This window comes from Oncorhynchus masou, chromosome 18 (assembly GCF_036934945.1).
Source record: "Oncorhynchus masou masou isolate Uvic2021 chromosome 18, UVic_Omas_1.1, whole genome shotgun sequence".
Classification (NCBI taxonomy): Eukaryota; Metazoa; Chordata; class Actinopteri; order Salmoniformes; family Salmonidae; genus Oncorhynchus; species Oncorhynchus masou.
Genome location: NC_088229.1, coordinates 7720554 through 7740647, shown reverse-complemented (window position 1 = coordinate 7740647; position 20094 = coordinate 7720554). Strand labels below are relative to the sequence as shown.

At 41.9% G+C, this 20094-nt stretch overlaps 1 protein-coding gene across 3 annotated transcripts in view; it reads right to left on the bottom strand.

The window, feature by feature from the left end:
* The window catches only part of LOC135503896 (arginine-glutamic acid dipeptide repeats protein-like), a 263662-nt gene that overhangs the window by 107506 nt on the left and 136062 nt on the right, over nucleotides 1–20094 (bottom strand). For all 3 annotated transcript variants that reach the window (XM_064922081.1, XM_064922079.1, XM_064922082.1), the window contains exon 2: nucleotides 4489–5003. In XM_064922081.1, the coding sequence (XP_064778153.1) occupies nucleotides 4489–4858 (370 nt within the window). In that variant the 5' untranslated portion in view covers nucleotides 4859–5003. The remainder of the gene's footprint in view (nucleotides 1–4488; nucleotides 5004–20094) is intronic.

Below are 20094 nucleotides of genomic sequence, written 5' to 3'. Positions count from 1 at the left end.
ATAATGTAGTGAACTAACGGACCTCACGGATACCGACAGAGATAATGTAGTGAACCGACAGAGATAATGTAGTGAACTAACGGACCTCACGGACCTCACGGATACCGACAGAGATAATGTAGTGAACTAACGGACCTCACGGATACCGACAGAGATAATGTAGTGAACTAACGGACCTCACGGATACCGACAGAGATAATGTAGTGAACTAACGGACCTCACGGATACCGACAGAGATAATGTAGTGAACTAACGGACCTCACGGATACCGACAGAGATAATGTAGTGAACTAACGGACCTCACGGATACCGACAGAGATAATGTAGTGAACTAACGGACCTCACGGATACCGACAGAGATAATGTAGTGAACTAACGGACCTCACGGATACCGACAGAGATAATGTAGTGAACTAACGGACCTCACGGATACCGACAGAGATAATGTAGTGAACTAACGGACCTCACGGATACCGACAGAGATAATGTAGTGAACTAACGGACCTCACGGATACCGACAGAGATAATGTAGTGAACTAACGGACCTCACGGATACCGACAGAGATAATGTAGTGAACTAACGACCTCACGGATACCGACAGAGATAATGTAGTGAACTAACGGACCTCACGGATACCGACAGAGATAATGTAGTGAACTAACGGACCTCACGGATACCGACAGAGATAATGTAGTGAACTAACGGACCTCACGGATACCGACAGAGATAATGTAGTGAACTAACGGACCTCACGGATACCGACAGAGATAATGTAGTGAACTAACGGACCTCACGGATACCGACAGAGATAATGTGGTGAACTAACGGACCTCACGGATACCGACAGAGATAATGTAGTGAACTAACGGACCTCACGGATACCGACAGAGATAATGTAGGGTACTAACGGACCTCACGGATACCGACAGAGATAATGTAGGGTACTAACGGACCTCACGGATACCGACAGAGATAATGTAGGGTACTAACGGACCTCACGGATACCGACAGAGATAATGTGGTGAACTAACGGACCTCACGGATACCGACAGAGATAATGTGGTGAACGGACCTCACGGATACCGACAGAGATAATGTAGAGTACTAACGGACCTCGCAGATACCGACAGAGATAATGTAGTGAACTAACGGACCTCACGGGTACCGACAGAGATAATGTAGGGTACTAACGGACCTCACGGATACCGACAGAGATCATGTAGTGAACTAACGGACCTCGCTGATACCGACAGAGATAATGTAGTGAACTAACGGACCTCGCGGATACCGACAGAGATAATGTAGTGAACTAACGGACCTCGAGGATACCGACAGAGATAATGTGGTGAACTAACGGACCTCACGGATACCGACAGAGATAATGTAGTGAACTAGCGGACCTCACGGATACTGACAGAGATAATGTAGTGAACTAAATGACCATGCGGATACCGACAGAGATAATGTAGTGAACTAGCGGACCTCACGGATACCGACAGAGATAATGTAGTGAACTAACGGACCTCACGGATACCGACAGAGATAATGTAGTGAACTAACGGACCTCACGGATACCGACAGAGATAATGGAATTAACTAAATGATCTCACGGATAATGACAGAGATACAGGGTATCGTTAGAAAAGTTCCCTATTACAGTAATATAATGTCTCAATGAGGGAGGGGCTTGGTGTCCGGGGGAGGGGGCTTGGTGTCTGTCACACAGTCACAGCAGAAGAGACCAAAAGACAATATGAGAACAACAAGCGGACATAAATGCTGATAAAAACAACAAATATTGTTGGAATACAGAGATTTGGAACAGCGCGCCAAAACATACATTTGAATTAATACAATTAATTTGAAATAGTGGCCAGTTACAGGGGAGGGGATCATACTTGAGGAGGAACATCTTGACTGGAGACATGTTCTGTGTTCGTATTAAATAACTAAACATCGCAGCGACCCCAGCGCAGCACAATGTTAGCTACTTGACCTTTTTCTCCTCCCTCCCGTCAGTATAAACAGAGCGGGATGATGACACACTCTCCCCTCAGTCTGCTTTTCAAGCAATTTATAAAAACAGCGGGTGAAGAAGAGGCCGTATTTACAGTCGGGGGAAAAGGTTATGGCTGTGTATCAAATTTCACCCTATTCCCTAAACATTACTTTTGACCAAGGCCCATATGGTTCTGTAGTTGTACACTATATAGGGAATAGGGTGCAATTTGGGATGCAATCTGTCTCTCCTTTTATTCTCCCTCCACACTAAGTAATAGATAAGAACCACTCATTCTCTACACTAATACAGATAATTTACCTCAGAACCACTAAGTAATATCTTTTTTATTTTTTTATTATAACTAGGCAAGTCAGTTAAGAACAAATTCTTATTTACAATGACGGCCTACCCCCCGGCCAAAGCCAGACGATGCTGGGCCAATTGTGCACCGCCCTATGGGACTCCCAATTACGGCCGGATGTGATACAGCCTGGATAAAGAAACCATACCTCAGAACTTCGATATGAAACGCTTCATGTCATAACCAGGCCTGTATCGTTATCACATTATATTATTAATTAACTTACGCATAATTCATTTTCGTTTAATTACTGGTTCTAGTGAAAACCGGATTATTTTTTAAGACCAAAAACCAAATAGGCCTACAAGCTAATAGGACCAAAATAGAGTGCTGTAAACTGTTTATTCAACTGTGAAGCTTAGACTGAACAACGAGAGCAGGACTTCACAAAGCAAACTAAACTAAACATTGATTTGTACCAATATCCCAGCCAAACCCTGGAGTGGGCTAGACCCAAACCCTAGAGAGGTCTTAGCATCAGAAAAACAAAGACATCAAGAGGCTGTCATTTAAAAGAAAAAACATAATTCAGGCCTATACTATAACGCCAGACTAAACCCCACACTATAACGCCAGACTAAACCCCACACTATAACGCCAGACTAAACCCCACACTATAACGCCAGACTAAACCCCACACTATAACGCCAGACTAAATCCCACACTATAACGCCAGACTAAATCCCACACTATAACAATACACTGTATCTATGTAACAATATACAGTATGTGCCCACACTTTAGCTACAATGTATCCACACTATCTATGTAACAATATACAGTATGTGCCCACACTTTAGCTACAATGTATCCACACTGTATCTATGTAACAATATACAGTATGTGCCCACACTTTAGCTACAATGTATCCACACTGTATCTATGTAACAATATACAGTATGTACCCACACTTTAGCTACAATGTATCCACACTGTATCTATGTAACAATATACAGTATGTACCCACACTTTAGCTACAATGTATCCACACTGTATCTATGTAACAATATACAGTATGTACCCACACTTTAGCTACAATGTATCCACACTGTATCTATGTAACAATATACAGTATGTACCCACACTTTAGCTACAATGTATCCACACTGTATCTATGTAACAATATACATTATGTACCCACACTTTAGCTACAATGTATCCACACTGTATCTATGTAACAATATACAGTATGTACCCACACTTTAGCTACAATGTATCCACACTGTATCTATGTAACAATATACAGTATGTGCCCACACTTTAGCTACAATGTATCCACACTATCTATGTAACAATATACAGTATGTAACCACACTTTAGCTACAATGTATCCACACTGTAGTGTAGTTTGCACTTTATCACCAATTTGTAAGTCGCTCTGGATAAGAGCGTCTGCTAAATGACTTAAATGTAAATGTAAATGTAATAACGCCAGACTAAATCCCACACTATAACGCCAGACTAAATCCCACACTATAACGCCAGACTAAACCCCACACTATAACGCCAGACTAAACCCCACACTATAACGCCAGACTAAACCCCACACTATAACGCCAGACTAAACCCCACACTATAACGCCAGACTAAACCCCACACTATAACGCCAGACTAAATCCCACACTATAACGCCAGACTAAACACCACACTATAACGCCAGCCTAAACCCCACACTATAACGCCAGACTAAACCCCATACTATATCAGACTAAACCCCACACTATAACGCCAGACTAAACCCCACACTATAACGCCAGACTAAACCCTGCTTCTTTTCTTTTCTGTGAAATGTGACCAGATTTGAAATGTGACCAAATATGCCACGGAATTAGGCTAGTTAAAGCAATCAACTTTGAATTAGCTGTTGACAAAAAAAAAGCTATATATATTTCTCTACAGGCCTATAGCCTCTACAGGCCTATAGCCTCTACAGGCCTATAGCCTCTACAGCCTCTACAGGCCTAGCCTCTACAGGCCTATAGCCTCTACAGGCCTATAGCCTGTATCTCTTGGACTGAAGCGTCTTTCAGGAGAATCACACCGGAGAAAAGCAAACACTATATTATGATATTTGTTGCCAAAGAGATGAAGAGCCTTAATGACTTAGCAATGAATTGGACTTACCGCCAGGTCTGTAAACAACGTCGTCTTCCGTAATGAAGGAAGTGATCTCTCCGTTCTCCATCCGTTCATACCTCGACTTCTTCTTGATCATCTTCTTCTTTCCCTTCTTCCCTGACTCCTCCCCCATCCCCATGTTGATCCCGCCTACTGCCCCGGCCCCTCCCCTGTTCTCGTTATCCTCGTCTTCGCTCTCCGCGTAGTTCTTAGCTCCGCCCTCCAGCGTGCAGCTACGGCGTGGTCGTGAGCTCTCGCTCTCCCTGGATGCTTTGTCCCTCTTGTCCCGGTCTCTGTCCCGCTCTCTGTCCCTCTCCCTGTCTCGGTCTCTGTCCCTGTCCTTCTCCCTGTCTGGCTTGTCTTTGTCTGCGGTCATGATTCGCCACGTGCCTTCCTCAGTCCTCTCACGGCTGGGCCTCCGTGAAAGGTAGACTGTCAGCCTGGGCTTCAGTCTTCTGAATTGACCAATCAAATCCAGGGAAAATTCAGCCACACCAACAACCCCAGTGTTTCAGGAAAAGCTGTGGATGAAAGACAGAGAAAGAGACATTAATGACAGGATAATCATTCAAAACCTTACGTTTACATTTCTGGTCAGGAGCTGCAAAATAGTGAGTGGACATTCCTCAAATAATACCTCAAACTACCTCAACACCTATATAATTGAGAAAAAAAATAATACTTGTAATAGTTCAATATATCTGGGGATATAAATATAATGTACTGTAATCACACTTAGTGAGTGAAGGTAATTTTGAGAGGGAAAAATGTCCACCAGCCGACTACGCCACATGGCATTTAATTCTGTCCCAAATGGCACCTTATAAATCTATATAGTGCACTACTTTTGACGAGGGCCCACCGTGTTGAGGCCTCTGCCAATCTCAACCCGGCACGGCCAGAAGACTGGCCACCCTCAGAGCCAGGTTTCTTCTTAAGTTCCTGCCTTTCTATGGTGTTTTTCCGAGCCACTTGTGCTTCTACATCTGCATTGCTTGTTGTTTGGGGTTTCAGGCTGGGTTTCTGTACAGCACTTTGTGACATCGGCTGACGTAAAAAGGGCTTCATAAATACATTAGATTGATTGATTTATCGCTGGACTGCTGAGCAAACCTGGGGTTCAAATACTATTTGAAATCTTTTAAATACTGCCTGGAGTGCCAGGCAGGTCAGGGTTTATACATTTTGGACTGTTCCATTGTTCCCCCATTACAACAGGCTAGCTCAATCACGCACAAATACAATATTTTAAAATGATTTCAGATACCTGGTGTGGAGACTGGCTCAGTAAGGCTTCCACCCTGCCTGCAGTCTATTTACTTAGCTATGTATCCACACACACACTGCCCTATACAGTATGACTAAAGAGGTAGTTCTCATTGGCCAATAATTTGCTTTTTTCCCCACTAAAAACTAACCAGAAATATCTATAACAGCCCCTTGAGGGAACAGACCTGGCAATCAGTGAAGCAATGGTAAATACCATGGCCAGAGATGGAGGGAGGGAGACGATTACACCCAGCCGTCGCCACGGCTTCTATTAATGACCTAATGATGAGTTACCACGACGACCGCTGAGCTGTGGAGACACGCAGGCCAAACAAACTATCACTGTATATACAGACACACACACACACCGGTCAGCCAACATCCATCTCTCACCCTTGTGGGTGTCCATATAGACAGGTCTGTCCTGAAGGTGTGAGTGACCTGAGCTTTGATACTGCAGCTCTGGACCTAATCCCAGGTCTGCTCTGGGAAATACACCACAGGGTAGCTGCTATAGACTCCAACCACAGAAACACCATGTTGACCAGGGGAATCAAACGTACACGTGAGGGAGTACAATCCTGCCCGCATTTTGACAGCGAGGACATTTTCACTGCGGCCCTCCAGACCTCGTTGAAAACCAAAAGCTGCCCCCGGGGCTAAATGAGTTTAAACCCCTGATGTAGGCTACGCTAATCAGATCAGTGAATAAGCTGCCCCCGGGGCTAAATGAGTTGAAACCCCTGATGTAGGCTACGCTAATCAGATCAGTGAAATAAGCTGCCCCGGGGCTAAATGAGTTGAAACCCCTGATGTAGGCTACGCTAATCAGATCAGTGAATAAGCTGCCAACAGGGCTAAATGAGTTGAAACCCCTGATGTAGGCTACGCTAATCAGATCAGTGAAATAAGCTGCCCCCAGGGCTAAATGAGTTGAAACCCCTGATGTAGGCTACGCTAATCAGATCAGTGAATAAGCTGCCAACAGGGCTAAATGAGTTGAAACCCCTGATGTAGGCTACGCTAATCAGATCAGTGAAATAAGCTGCCCCCAGGGGCTAAATGAGTTGAAACCCCTGATGTAGGCTACGCTAATCAGATCAGTGAATAAGCTGCCAACAGGGCTAAATGAGTTGAAACCCCTGATGTAGGCTACGCTAATCAGATCAGTGAATAAGCTGCCAACAGGGCTAAATGAGTTGAAACCCCTGATGTAGGCTACGCTAATCAGATCAGTGAAATAAGCTGCCCCCGGGGCTAAATGAGTTGAAACCCCTGATGTAGGCTACGCTAATCAGATCAGTGAATAAGCTGCCCCGGGGCTAAATGAGTTTAAACCCCTGATGTAGGCTACGCTAATCAGATCAGTGAATAAGCTGCCCCGGGGCTAAATGAGTTTAAACCCCTGATGTAGGCTACGCTAATCAGATCAGTGAAATAAGCTGCCCCCGGGGCTAAATGAGTTGAAACCCCTGATGTAGGCTACGCTAATCAGATCAGTGAATAAGCTGCCCCCCGGGGCTAAATGAGTTGAAACCCCTGATGTAGGCTACGCTAATCAGATCAGTGAAATAAGCTGCCCCCAGGGCTAAATGAGTTTAAACCTCTGATGTAGGCTACGCTAATCAGATCAGTGAATAAGCTGCCCTCAGGGCTAAATGAGTTTAAACCCCTGATGTAGGCTACGCTAATCAGATCAGTGAAATAAGCTGCCCCCAGGGCTAAATGAGTTTAAACCTCTGATGTAGGCTACGCTAATCAGATCAGTGAAATAACACCTCTCATCTGACACCAATAAGGATTTAAACATTAGCAAATATACGTTTAGGTTACACAGTGAAACGAGCCCTTTTCTCCATTAGTTGTCTTAATAAGTGATCTCATAAAATGACAAACAAAATTAAACCAGAGTGAAAATATTCAGAGAAACATTAACTGTAACAATGTAGCATGTTGTTCTATAATAATGAACTGTAACAATGTAGCATATTGTTCTATAATAATGAACTGTAACAATGTAGCATGTTGTTCTATAATAATGAACTGTAACAATGTAGCATATTGTTCTATAATAATGAACTGTAACAATGTAGCATATTGTTCTATAATAATGAACTGTAACAATGTAGCATATTGTTCTATAATAATGAACTGTAACAATGTAGCATATTGTTCTATAATAATGAACTGTAACAATGTAGCATATTGATCTATAATAATGAACTGTAACAATGTAGCATATTGATCTATAATAATGAACTGTAACAATGTAGCATGTTGTTCTATAATAATGAACTGTAACAATGTAGCATATTGTTCTATAATAATGAACTGTAACAATGTAGCATGTTGTTCTATAATAATGAACTGTAACAATGTAGCATATTGTTCTATAATAATGAACTGTAACAATGTAGCATATTGTTCTATAATAATGAACTGTAACAATGTAGCATATTGTTCTATAATAATGAACTGTAACAATGTAGCATATTGTTCTATAATAATGAACTGTAACAATGTAGCATATTGTTCTATAATAATGAACTGTAACAATGTAGCATGTTGTTCTATAATAATGAACTGTAACAATGTAGCATGTTGTTCTATAATAATGAACTGTAACAATGTAGCATGTTGTTCTATAATAATGAACTGTAACAATGTAGCATGTTGTTCTATAATAATGAACTGTAACAATGTAGCATATTGTTCTATAATAATGAACTGTAACAATGTAGCATGTTGTTCTATAATAATGAACTGTAACAATGTAGCATATTGTTCTATAATAATGAACTGTAACAATGTAGCATGTTGTTCTGTTCTATAATAATGAACTGTAACAATGTAGCATATTGTTCTATAATAATGAACTGTAACAATGTAGCATGTTGTTCTATAATAATGAACTAACAATGTAGCATATTGTTCTATAATAATGAACTGTAACAATGTAGCATGTTGTTCTATAATAATGAACTGTAACAATGTAGCATATTGTTCTATAATAATGAACTGTAACAATGTAGCATGTTGTTCTATAATAATGAACTGTAACAATGTAGCATATTGTTCTATAATAATGAACTGTAACAATGTAGCATGTTGTTCTATAATAATGAACTGTAACAATGTAGCATATTGTTCTATAATAATGAACTGTAACAATGTAGCATATTGTTCTATAATAATGAACTGTAACAATGTAGCATATTGTTCTATAATAATGAACTGTAACAATGTAGCATGTTGTTCTATAATAATGAACTGTAACAATGTAGCATATTGTTCTATAATAATGAACTGTAACAATGTAGCATGAACTGTAACAATGTAGCATATTGTTCTATAATAATGAACTGTAACAATGTAGCATATTGTTCTATAATAATGAACTGTAACAATGTAGCATGTTGTTCTATAATAATGAACTGTAACAATGTAGCATGTTGTTCTATAATAATGAACTGTAACAATGTAGCATGTTGTTCTATAATAATGAACTGTAACAATGTAGCATGTTGTTCTATAATAATGAACTGTAACAATGTAGCATATTGTTCTATAATAATGAACTGTAACAATGTAGCATGTTGTTCTATAATAATGAACTGTAACAATGTAGCATGTTGTTCTATAATAATGAACTGTAACAATGTAGCATGTTGATCTATAATAATGAACTGTAACAATGTAGCATATTGTTCTATAATAATGAACTGTAACAATGTAGCATATTGTTCTATAATAATGAACTGTAACAATGTAGCATATTGTTCTATAATAATGAACTGTAACAATGTAGCATGTTGTTCTATAATAATGAACTGTAACAATGTAGCATATTGTTCTATAATAATGAACTGTAACAATGTAGCATATTGATCTATAATAATGAACTGTAACAATGTAGCATATTGTTCTATAATAATGAACTGTAACAATGTAGCATATTGTTCTATAATAATGAACTGTAACAATGCAGCATATTGTTCTATAATAATGAACTGTAACAATGTAGCATATTGTTCTATAATAATGAACTGTAACAATGTAGCATATTGTTCTATAATAATGAACTGTAACAATGTAGCATATTGTTCTATAATAATGAACTGTAACAATGTAGCATATTGTTCTATAATAATGAACTGTAACAATGTAGCATGTTGATCTATAATAATGAACTGTAACAATGTAGCATATTGTTCTATAATAATGAACTGTAACAATGTAGCATATTGATCTATAATAATGAACTGTAACAATGTAGCATATTGTTCTATAATAATGAACTGTAACAATGTAGCATGTTCTATAATAATGAACTGTAACAATGTAGCATATTGTTCTATAATAATGAACTGTAACAATGTAGCATGTTGATCTATAATAATGAACTGTAACAATGTAGCATGTTGTTCTATAATAATGAACTGTAACAATGTAGCATATTGTTCTATAATAATGAACTGTAACAATGTAGCATATTGTTCTATAATAATGAACTGTAACAATGTAGCATGTTGTTCTATAATAATGAACTGTAACAATGTAGCATATTGTTCTATAATAATGAACTGTAACAATGTAGCATATTGTTCTATAATAATGAACTGTAACAATGTAGCATGTCATCCATGTGGCACCATAGTCATAGCACTGTGAACTTGAATGAATACATATTTCGAAAAATAAAAAACAAACATTAGGCTATGCCTTATGCCGGGTTGTAGCGCTGGGTTGTAACGCCGGGTTGAAATCAAAATTCTACTTCAAACTATCCTTTTGAGAGTTGCATCTGGGAACTAGTTTTGTACGATGGTAAGTGGTGGGGTCGATAATCCAATACGTTTTAGCTCCACAGTAGATTACAACGGCGATGAGAGTTAATGAAACGGATAAAAACCTAAACAGATTGTCGCCACTGCTCAGAGAGAATAGCCTTCGCAAAGTGGCGAGTGTAAGTTCGTCGTTGTTGTCGGCCAATCACAAGTCATCAACGCGGCACCACAGCCAAGGAGCCCTCCGTGTTTGGCAAAGCAAATTAGAAGACATTCTAATCAAAGGCAGATGGAAATCAAATGGAAATCAAAGTTAAATGAGAAGGATATGCCCCAGCGACCAAGAGCCAACAGGTAGGTGGATACTTCATCATCTGAATGGAGTTGCTGTTATGTGTAACTGCAGGACAGGGAGGAAGCGTATGTAGCCTCAATTAGCCTAGCAAGCTAGCTCAGGGCATGACAAACGTTTTTAGCAACTTGTGCTTTGGACAAGTAGGACAGATATATGAACTTGTCCAAAAGCTTCCAACATACACCATAGAGAATCATACAAAAATGTAAACTGAACTGCCTATTGGCTTCTTTGCATATTCAAGCCAGTCTCAAAATACAACACTGCCCCTTTAAGGCTCTCCTGGAGGATGATTGACCACCCCTGGTAGCCTATAAAATATTGCAACATTACAATTATATGTAAATGTACTTATGAAATTAAGGATGTCCCATCTACGGTTCCAAACAGACTTCGGGATAGTTCTGGAACGACAGATTAAAAATTCATACAACCACAGCACAGATTTTATTTTTTTAAAGCAATGAAGCTGATGCAAACAGATCAGACCGTTTAGCTTAAAATTATGTTTTATTTCTTCATATTACAAGCTCAACACCGCGCACGTGGCCGGTGGCTATGCGTAAACGTCCCAAAATACAATTCGCAGGAAAACACCTTCCTTGTGCGAGTGGTTTCACGTGACGGAGATAAAAATATTAGTTTGAAATGAAGAGGGGAGATCTAAAGACGCATCAACTAGCATGGGTTACTATGACGACTAGGATTATCATCGACTAGCATGGGTTACTATGACGACTAGGATTATCATCTACTGGCATGGGTTACTATGACGACTAGGATCATCATCAACTAGCATGGGTTACTATGACGACTAGGATTATCATCAACTAGCATGGGTTACTATGACGACTAGGATTATCATCAACTAGCATGGGTTACTGTGACGACTAGAATTATCAACAACTAGCATGGGTTACTGTGACGACTAGGATTATCAACAACTAGCATGGGTTACTAGTACGACTAGGATTATCATCAACTAGCATGGGTTACTAGTACGACTAGGATTATCATCAACAAGCATGGGTTACTATGACGACTAGGATTATCATCAACTAGCATGGGTTACTATGACGACTAGGATTATCATCAACTAGCATGGGTTACTATGACAACTAGGATTATCATCAACAAGCATGGGTTACTATGACACCTAGGATTATCATCAACTAGCATGGGTTACTATGACGACTAGGATTATCATCAACTAGCAAGGGTTACTATGACAACTAGGATTATCATCAACTAGCATGGGTTACTATGACGACTAGGATTATCATCAACTAGCAAGGGTTACTATGATGACGAGGATGATCAACTAGCAAGGGTTACTATTATCATGACTAGGAACATTGATATTAAGTGTTTATAAAGTTATTCCTTCAGTTTTTATGTTCGTATTTTGGTAAGGCTGCTTTTTAACAATTAAGTATATGGTTAAATTGTTTCAGTGCTAACCACCTCCGCTCAGATTCTAGCTGGGTGACGTGTGGCGTGCAAGAAGCACGGTACTTCAATCTCCGGTCTTGTTACCATTTAATCGGAACGAACAACGACTCGAGTATGTCAACAGAAGTCTTCAGAAGTTTAGACGTTAATCTTTATTATATTTGTCAAACATGACTAGCATTTAAGTCTATATTTATTAGAGCCCGACAGATTTATCGGTTGACCGATATTGTCAGCCGATATCAGCCTGTGAAGGGGCAGGTGAGAGGATGTGAAGGGGCAGGTGAGAGGATGTGAAGGGGCAGGTGAGAGGATGTGAAGGGGCAGGTGAGAGGATGTGAAGGGGCAGGTGAGAGGATGTGAAGGGGCAGGTGAGAGGATGTGAAGGGGCAGGTGAGAGGATGTGAAGGGGCAGGTGAGAGGATGTGAAGGGGCAGGTGAGAGGATGTGAAGGGGCAGGTGAGAGGATGTGAAGGGGCAGGTGAGAGGATGTGAAGGGGCAGGTGAGAGGATGTGAAGGGGCAGGTGAGAGGATGTGAAGGGGCAGGTGAGAGGATGTGAAGGGGCAGGTGAGAGGATGTGAAGGGGCAGGTGAGGGGATGTGAAGGGGCAGGTGAGAGGATGTGAAGGGGCAGGTGAGAGGATGTGAAGGGGCAGGTGAGAGGATGTGAAGGGGCAGGTGAGAGGATGTGAAGGGGCAGGTGAGAGGATGTGAAGGGGCAGGTGGGTAGCAGTTCCACATCAAATCACCAGGACCCTCTCCTCGGAAAAAGAGGGTGGAAGAGGAGTGAAATAGAAGACGACAGGGGAAAGGACAGAGAAAGAGGGGGGAAATAGAAGAAGACAGGGGAAAGGACAGAGAAAGAGGAGTGAAATAGAAGACGACAGGGGAAAGGACAGAGAAAGAGGGGGGAAGAGAGAAGCATCTTCAGGGTCTTGCTCCCTACTTCACCATTTACATTATTGAGATGGAGTCAACAGGCTAACCAAGCAAACTCACAGCCAGCCACACAGGCAGCAGATCAGAACGTCAATCAAATACAACTTGTTTCAATTCAATTCTGTGAACTGGTTTGTGTCACAAACGGCACCCTATTCCCTACACGGTGCACTACTTTAGACCAGAGCCCTCTGGTCTAAAGTAGTGCACTATAAAATAGGGTGCCGTCTGTGTGGCATCCCTGGTAACCACCATGCTGTGGCTCTTTAAGCAGTTACCACACACACACCCCCCCCACCCATCAGGGGTCACAGAAAAGGGCTCTATTACCTAAAACTGATACACACAGTCATGCAGACTCACTCACACCCTCCTCCGGGCTTCTAAGTCTTCATGATCTTTTATTTCACTCTGTTCCGTGACACAGACAATAACCAAGTTTCCATCCACCGTTGTTAATGAGAGTAAAGTCACACGGACCGTATAAATAAAAAATAAAATAAATCATGACAGGAAGTTTCGGTACAACTTTATGAATGTCGACAGATACACTGGTGGGAACATATTTGTGTCGGTAAAATGAATGAATTAATTGAGTCACACGACGGTGACATGTGTGGTTCTCCCACGACAGTTTACTAGGCTACAGATGAAGTATCTCGTGATGGACGTCACGGGGTGGTCGAAGTGCACAGTATGACGCTCCTTTCTAATAAATATCCAACATATTTTTTTCTGGTGACATGATTGATACTTGGACTGCCGATCGACAAATATTTTCTCTGATCCATAATATTGTCATCGTGTAGCCGATCCGTACTGTATCTGCCAGCTGTTGGTTACCGCTCAAATGCCAAGATCAAAATGACATGGAAACACATTGACCGTTCTATTTTAATTCGGCACATGAAAACTTTAGCGGGGAAAAGGTGCATTTTGTGCACGACGTCATCAAACACACTGGTTTCTTTATCTGCAATAAGTCCGTTTGGTGGAAACACATCACTGGTGGAGGAAAATGAGAATCTTTTCTTCATGCAGATTTTAAGAATATTCACATGAATCTGTCGCCAAATTGGATGGAAGCCGAGCTACCGCCGAGCTACCGCCGAGCTACCGCCGAGCTACCGCCGAGCTACCGCCGAGCTACCGCCGAGCTACCGAAAGAGACGCATCATTTTAATATTTACATTCCAGTCATTTATGAGATGCTCCAAAATAGTCTAACAGGAACATTTAGGGTTAAGAGCCTTGCTCAAGGTCAGACAGGTTTCGTCTGGTTGGCACATGGATTCAAACCAGCAAACATTCAGATACTAGCCCAACGCTCTTAACCGCTAGGCTACCGCCGTCGCCATGGTTTCAATCCAAACCTGACCCAGGATAAACATCCCATAATTGGCAGTCAGGTTAAAGGGACTAGATTAACTAGACGGAGAAGCAACGCTGTTTATCACATTTAGTCATTGATTATTACACAGTTGTGAAATGTTTTCTAAAAGCGTGTTATTAAACCTGTCAAATTGTTTGAATGGAGCTTACATCTAGCAGCAGTACTGAACCAATAGCACGAAAAAGACAACACAGCGAATATTGCAGAAAATTCTGACAGAGCGTGGAATGATTTTTCAATAAATAAGTTGCACATTTCGACAGGCAAGGATTTGGGGCTGGAATTTAGTTGCAGAAGGATTTCAGAATGAAATGCTCCCATGAATACAGAGCAATACAGATTAGCATAGAGCAATACAGATTAGCAGAGAGCAATACAGATTAGCATAGAGCAATACAGATTAGCATAGAGCAATTTTTGATTTTACCTTTATTTAACCAGGCAAGTCAGTTAAGAACACATTCTTATTTTCAATGACGGCCTGGGAACAGTGGGTTAACTGCCTGTTCAGGGGTAGAACGACAGATTTGTACCTTGTCAGCTCGGGGGTTTGAACTTGCAACCTTGTGGTTACTAGTCCAATGCTCCAACCACTAGGCTACCCTGCCGCCCCAGCTGTTAGTTACAATACAGATTAGCATAGAGCAATACAGATTAGTATAGAGCAATACAGATTAGTATAGAGCGTGAATAAATAGAGTGAATGCGTTCAAAATGTCAGCCTATTCCCTATTTAGTGCACTACTTTTGACCAGCAATTTATGTCAAAAGTAGTGCACTGTAAAGGGAATAGGGTGCCATCTATGACGCAGCCTGTGTTAACATTACGGGGGTAAGAAAAACCATCAAGATGTTACCTGTTACATGTTACCGACGAGGCTGATACTGCGACTACAGCCCTGTTACCGACGAGGCTGATACTGCGACTACAGCCCTGTTACCGACGAGGCTGATACTGCGACTACAGCCCTGTTACCGACGAGGCTGACAGTGACTACAGCCCTGTTACCAACGAGGCTGACTGCGACTACAGCCCTGTTACCGACGAGGCTGACTGCGACTACAGCCCTGTTACCGACGAGGCTGACTGCGACTACAGCCCTGTTACCGACGAGGCTGATACTGCGACTACAGCCCTGTTACCAACGAGGCTGACTGCGACTACAGCCCTGTTACCGACGAGGCTGATACTGCGACTACAGCCCTGTTACCGACGAGGCTGATACTGCGACTACAGCCCTGTTACCGACGAGGCTGACTGCGACTACAGCCCTGTTACCGACGAGGCTGATACTGCGACTACAGCCCTGTTACCAACGAGGCTGACTGCGACTACAGCCCTGTTACCAACGAGGCTGACTGCGACTACAGCCCTGTTACTAACGAGGCTGATACTGCGACTACAGCCCTGTTACCGACGAGGCTGATGCTGCGACTACAGCCCTGTTACCGACGAGGCTGATACTGCGACTACAGCCCTGTTACCGACGAGGCTGACTGCGACTACAGCCCTGTTACCAACGAGGCTGATACTGCGACTACAGCCCTGTTACCGACGAGGCTGATACTGCGACTACAGCCCTGTTACCAACGAGGCTGATGCTGCGACTACAGCCCTGTTACCGACGAGGCTGACTGCGACTACAGCCCTGTTACCGACGAGGCTGACACTGTCTAATCTGAACAGGGGGAAAACCCCAGACCCCTGGAAGGTACTTTGCAGAGCATGAAGCATCATGTTGGGATTAGCTGTTTGTGTTAGCTTTAATACATTACTCTGAGCCTAACCTAATCTGATGTGATAGCCAACCCTGAGAACAGCAGCAGTAGCACAGGAGGCAGAGTGGAGGACAGGCAGGCACACACACACACACACACACACACACACACACACACACACACCTATTCCATTGGCTGATGAGCCGCAACCTTTTCCCTCAGCAAGTCAAGAGCAAAGACCTATTTTTAGCCTCCATTTGGGGATAGTACTGAAGGTAACGGGCTGTACTGTGGCAATGATAGCGAGAGGCATTCAAACACAACACACACATTTAATACACAGCAGGCTAATAACTTCAGTCGAGCTACTGTGGTGGAGGAAAACCTCTCTTCCCAAAAGTACAAGAGACAGTAGCCTACAGCGTGAACATGGGGAAAAAACGTTGAGGTTGTGTTCAAAACGTTTCTACACACGATTCCCTCTTCGTGAGGGGCTTTTGAGAGCAACGTAAGTCGCAGGCTGGGCGCCCCGTTGGAGTGACTTCCTGTCCCCGTGTGTCAAATCGCACCCTGTCTCGTAGATAGAACGCAATGAGCCCTGTTCAAAAGGAGTGCACTAAGTAGGGAAAAGGGAACCAATGAGCCCTGTTCAAAAGGAGTGCACTAAGTAGGGAAAAGGGCACCATTGGGCCCTGTTCAAAAGGAGTGCACTTACTAGAGAAAAGGGCACCATTGGGCCCTGTTCAAAAGTAGTGCACTAAGTAGAGAATAGGGCACTATTTGGGACCCATCCCCTGGAGAATGGGTGGAGTGTGGCAGCGGGCAGGGCCATCGTGATTCTACTTTTTTAAATTGAGTTTCACCAGAGAAACACCCCCCCTCCTACTCTAACTCTTATGAGTGGCTGAAGTGTTTTCTATCATTTATATTTAACATTTGTAGAGTCTGTGAAAACAATGAGGACCCAGAGAAGATAATATTACCAAGACATCCACACAGAAACATTATGACAACATAGAAATTAAACCCCGTCAGAGAAGATAATATTACCAAGACATCTACACAGAAACACTATGACAACATAGAATTTAAAACCCGTCAGAGAAGATAATATTACCAAGACATCTACACAGAAACACGTGGGATTTTATCAAGGCAGGATTAATAGAAGCTCCCCATTGCCCCCTATAAACAAAAAAGACTGTTGGTTGTTGGGTGTTGTTGACAGATGTGTCACAGCCTTTGTGTGTTTGTTAATCAGATATAGAAAGAACATCAGCTTCTGTACAGAGACAAAAACAACTGAAATCTGACTGTGTTCCCAATGGCATCGTATTCACTTTTATTATTGTTTTTTTTTACATTTATTAAACTCTTATTTTACCAGGTAAGTTGACTGAGAACACGTTCTCATTTACAGCAACGACCTGGGGAATAGTTACAGGGGAGAGGAGGGGGGGGATGAATGAGCCAATTGGACCAGGGTCCATACTCAAAAGTAGTGCACTGTTTAGGGCGGGGCTCCCCAATAAGCGGCCCGCGGTCTAAATTAAGGATCTCCATTTTGTTTAAACGTTCACACCTCTACTTTAAATGATTATGTTTTGGTCAAATACTAAATCTGTTTAGGTTACTTGCAGTAAATTTGCATTGTACAAATGACTTGGGGGAGAAGTGGGGGTGTGGGGGGGGGGGTATCCTGGCAGAATGTAATTGGGGACCACTGCCGTAGGGAATAGGGTACCAGATTAAGGGTGTATGCCTAGTCTACTACAGGGAATAGGGTGCCAGATTTAGGATGTATGCCTAGTCTACTACAGGGAATAGGGTGCCAGATTTAGGATGTATGCCTAGTCTACTACAGGGAATAGGGTGCCAGATTTAGGATGTATGCCTAGTCTACTACAGGGAATAGGGTGCCAGATTTAGGATGTATGCCTAGTCTACTACAGGGCCGAGCGAAGCTTTTCACAATATAATATCTGATGTGCTTCTCTTTTAAACATCTTCCTCTTCCTATCTAACGATCGCATCCATCAAGTCAATTTAAACTGGTAGATGTGGAAAAAGAGAACAGAGACTGTATTCATAACAGACCTGTTGTACATTTAGTCAATTCAAACTGTGGAAGAGGCTATATTCATAACAGACCTGTTGTACATTTAGTCAATTCAAACTGTGGAAGAGGCTATATTCATAACAGACCTGTTGTACATTTAGTCAATTCAAACTGTGGAAGAGGCTATATTCATAACAGACCTGTTGTACATTTAGTCAATTCAAACTGTGGAAGAGCCTGTATTCATAACAGACCTGTAGATTTAGTCAATTCAAACTGAGGAAGAGGCTATATTCATAACAGACCTGTTGTACATTTAGTCAATTCAAACTGTGGAAGAGGCTATATTCATAACAGACCTGTTGTACATTTAGTCAATTCAAACTGTGAAAGAGCCTGTATTCATAACAGACCTGTAGATTTAGTCAATTCAAACTGTGAAAGAGCCTGTATTCATAGCAGACCTGTAGATTTAGTCAATTCAAACTGTGGAAGAGGCTATATTCATAACAGACCTGTAGATTTAGTCAATTCAAACTGAGGAAGAGGCTGTATTCATAACAGACCTGTAGATTTAGTCAATTCAAACTGTGAAAGAGCCTGTATTCATAACAGACCTGTAGATTTAGTCAATTCAAACTGTGGAAGAGGCTGTATTCATAACAAACCTGTAGATTTAGTCAATTCAAACTGTGAAAGAGCCTGTATTCATAACAGACCTGTAGATTTAGTCAATTCAAACTGTGAAAGAGCCTGTATTCATAACAGACCTGTAGATTTAGTCAATTCAAACTGAGGAAGAGGCTGTATTCATAACAGACCTGTACATTTAGTCAATTCAAACTGTGAAAGAGGCTATATTCATAACATTGTCGTCCTCCATCCCTAAAGCTACTTGAATCAGTCGAAAACAACACCATGTTTCAAACACAGAATTGAATAGATTAGGTCGATAGTGTATTTCCCCCCCTCCCCCCACACACACCCACACACTGAGACAGGGAACAAACCAGCACATATAGATAATCATGGTGTGATTGAATAACACTGAGGATTCAAACGGAAAACACATAACTACACCAACTCCTTCAAAAAAGGCGCGGGGGGACATCTTTAAAATAAGAGATATCAACAACAAGGCCATTAGGATCAGCAAGCTAAAGCCCCTCCCTCTGCATGATTTAGCTGATCTGGTGGTAGGCACCCACAGCCCTCATCAACAAGCCCCATTCAGGTGGTAGGCACCCACAGCCCTCATCAACAAGCCCCATTCAGGTGGTAGGCACCCACAGCCCTCATCAACAAGCCCCATTCAGGTGGTAGGCACCCACAGCCCTCATCAACAAGCCCCATTCAGGTGGTAGGCCCCCACAGCCCTCATCAACAAGCCCCATTCAGGAGCTGATGGCAGTGTGTGGTGGTGGAAGCTCTGCATTATTGAAAAGTAACACACTAACAGCTGGGGCCAGAGGCACAGGTCTCCCCCCCTCTATCACTCCCTAGATAAATACAGGATGGTATTACCCTGAATTAGAAAAGGCTTTGTTTGGCAGACGGACACCTCTACTCGTACAGCCGCTAGCTAACCACCACCCTACCCACAGTCTTAAAAATATTTTTTTTTTAAAAAGAGACTTG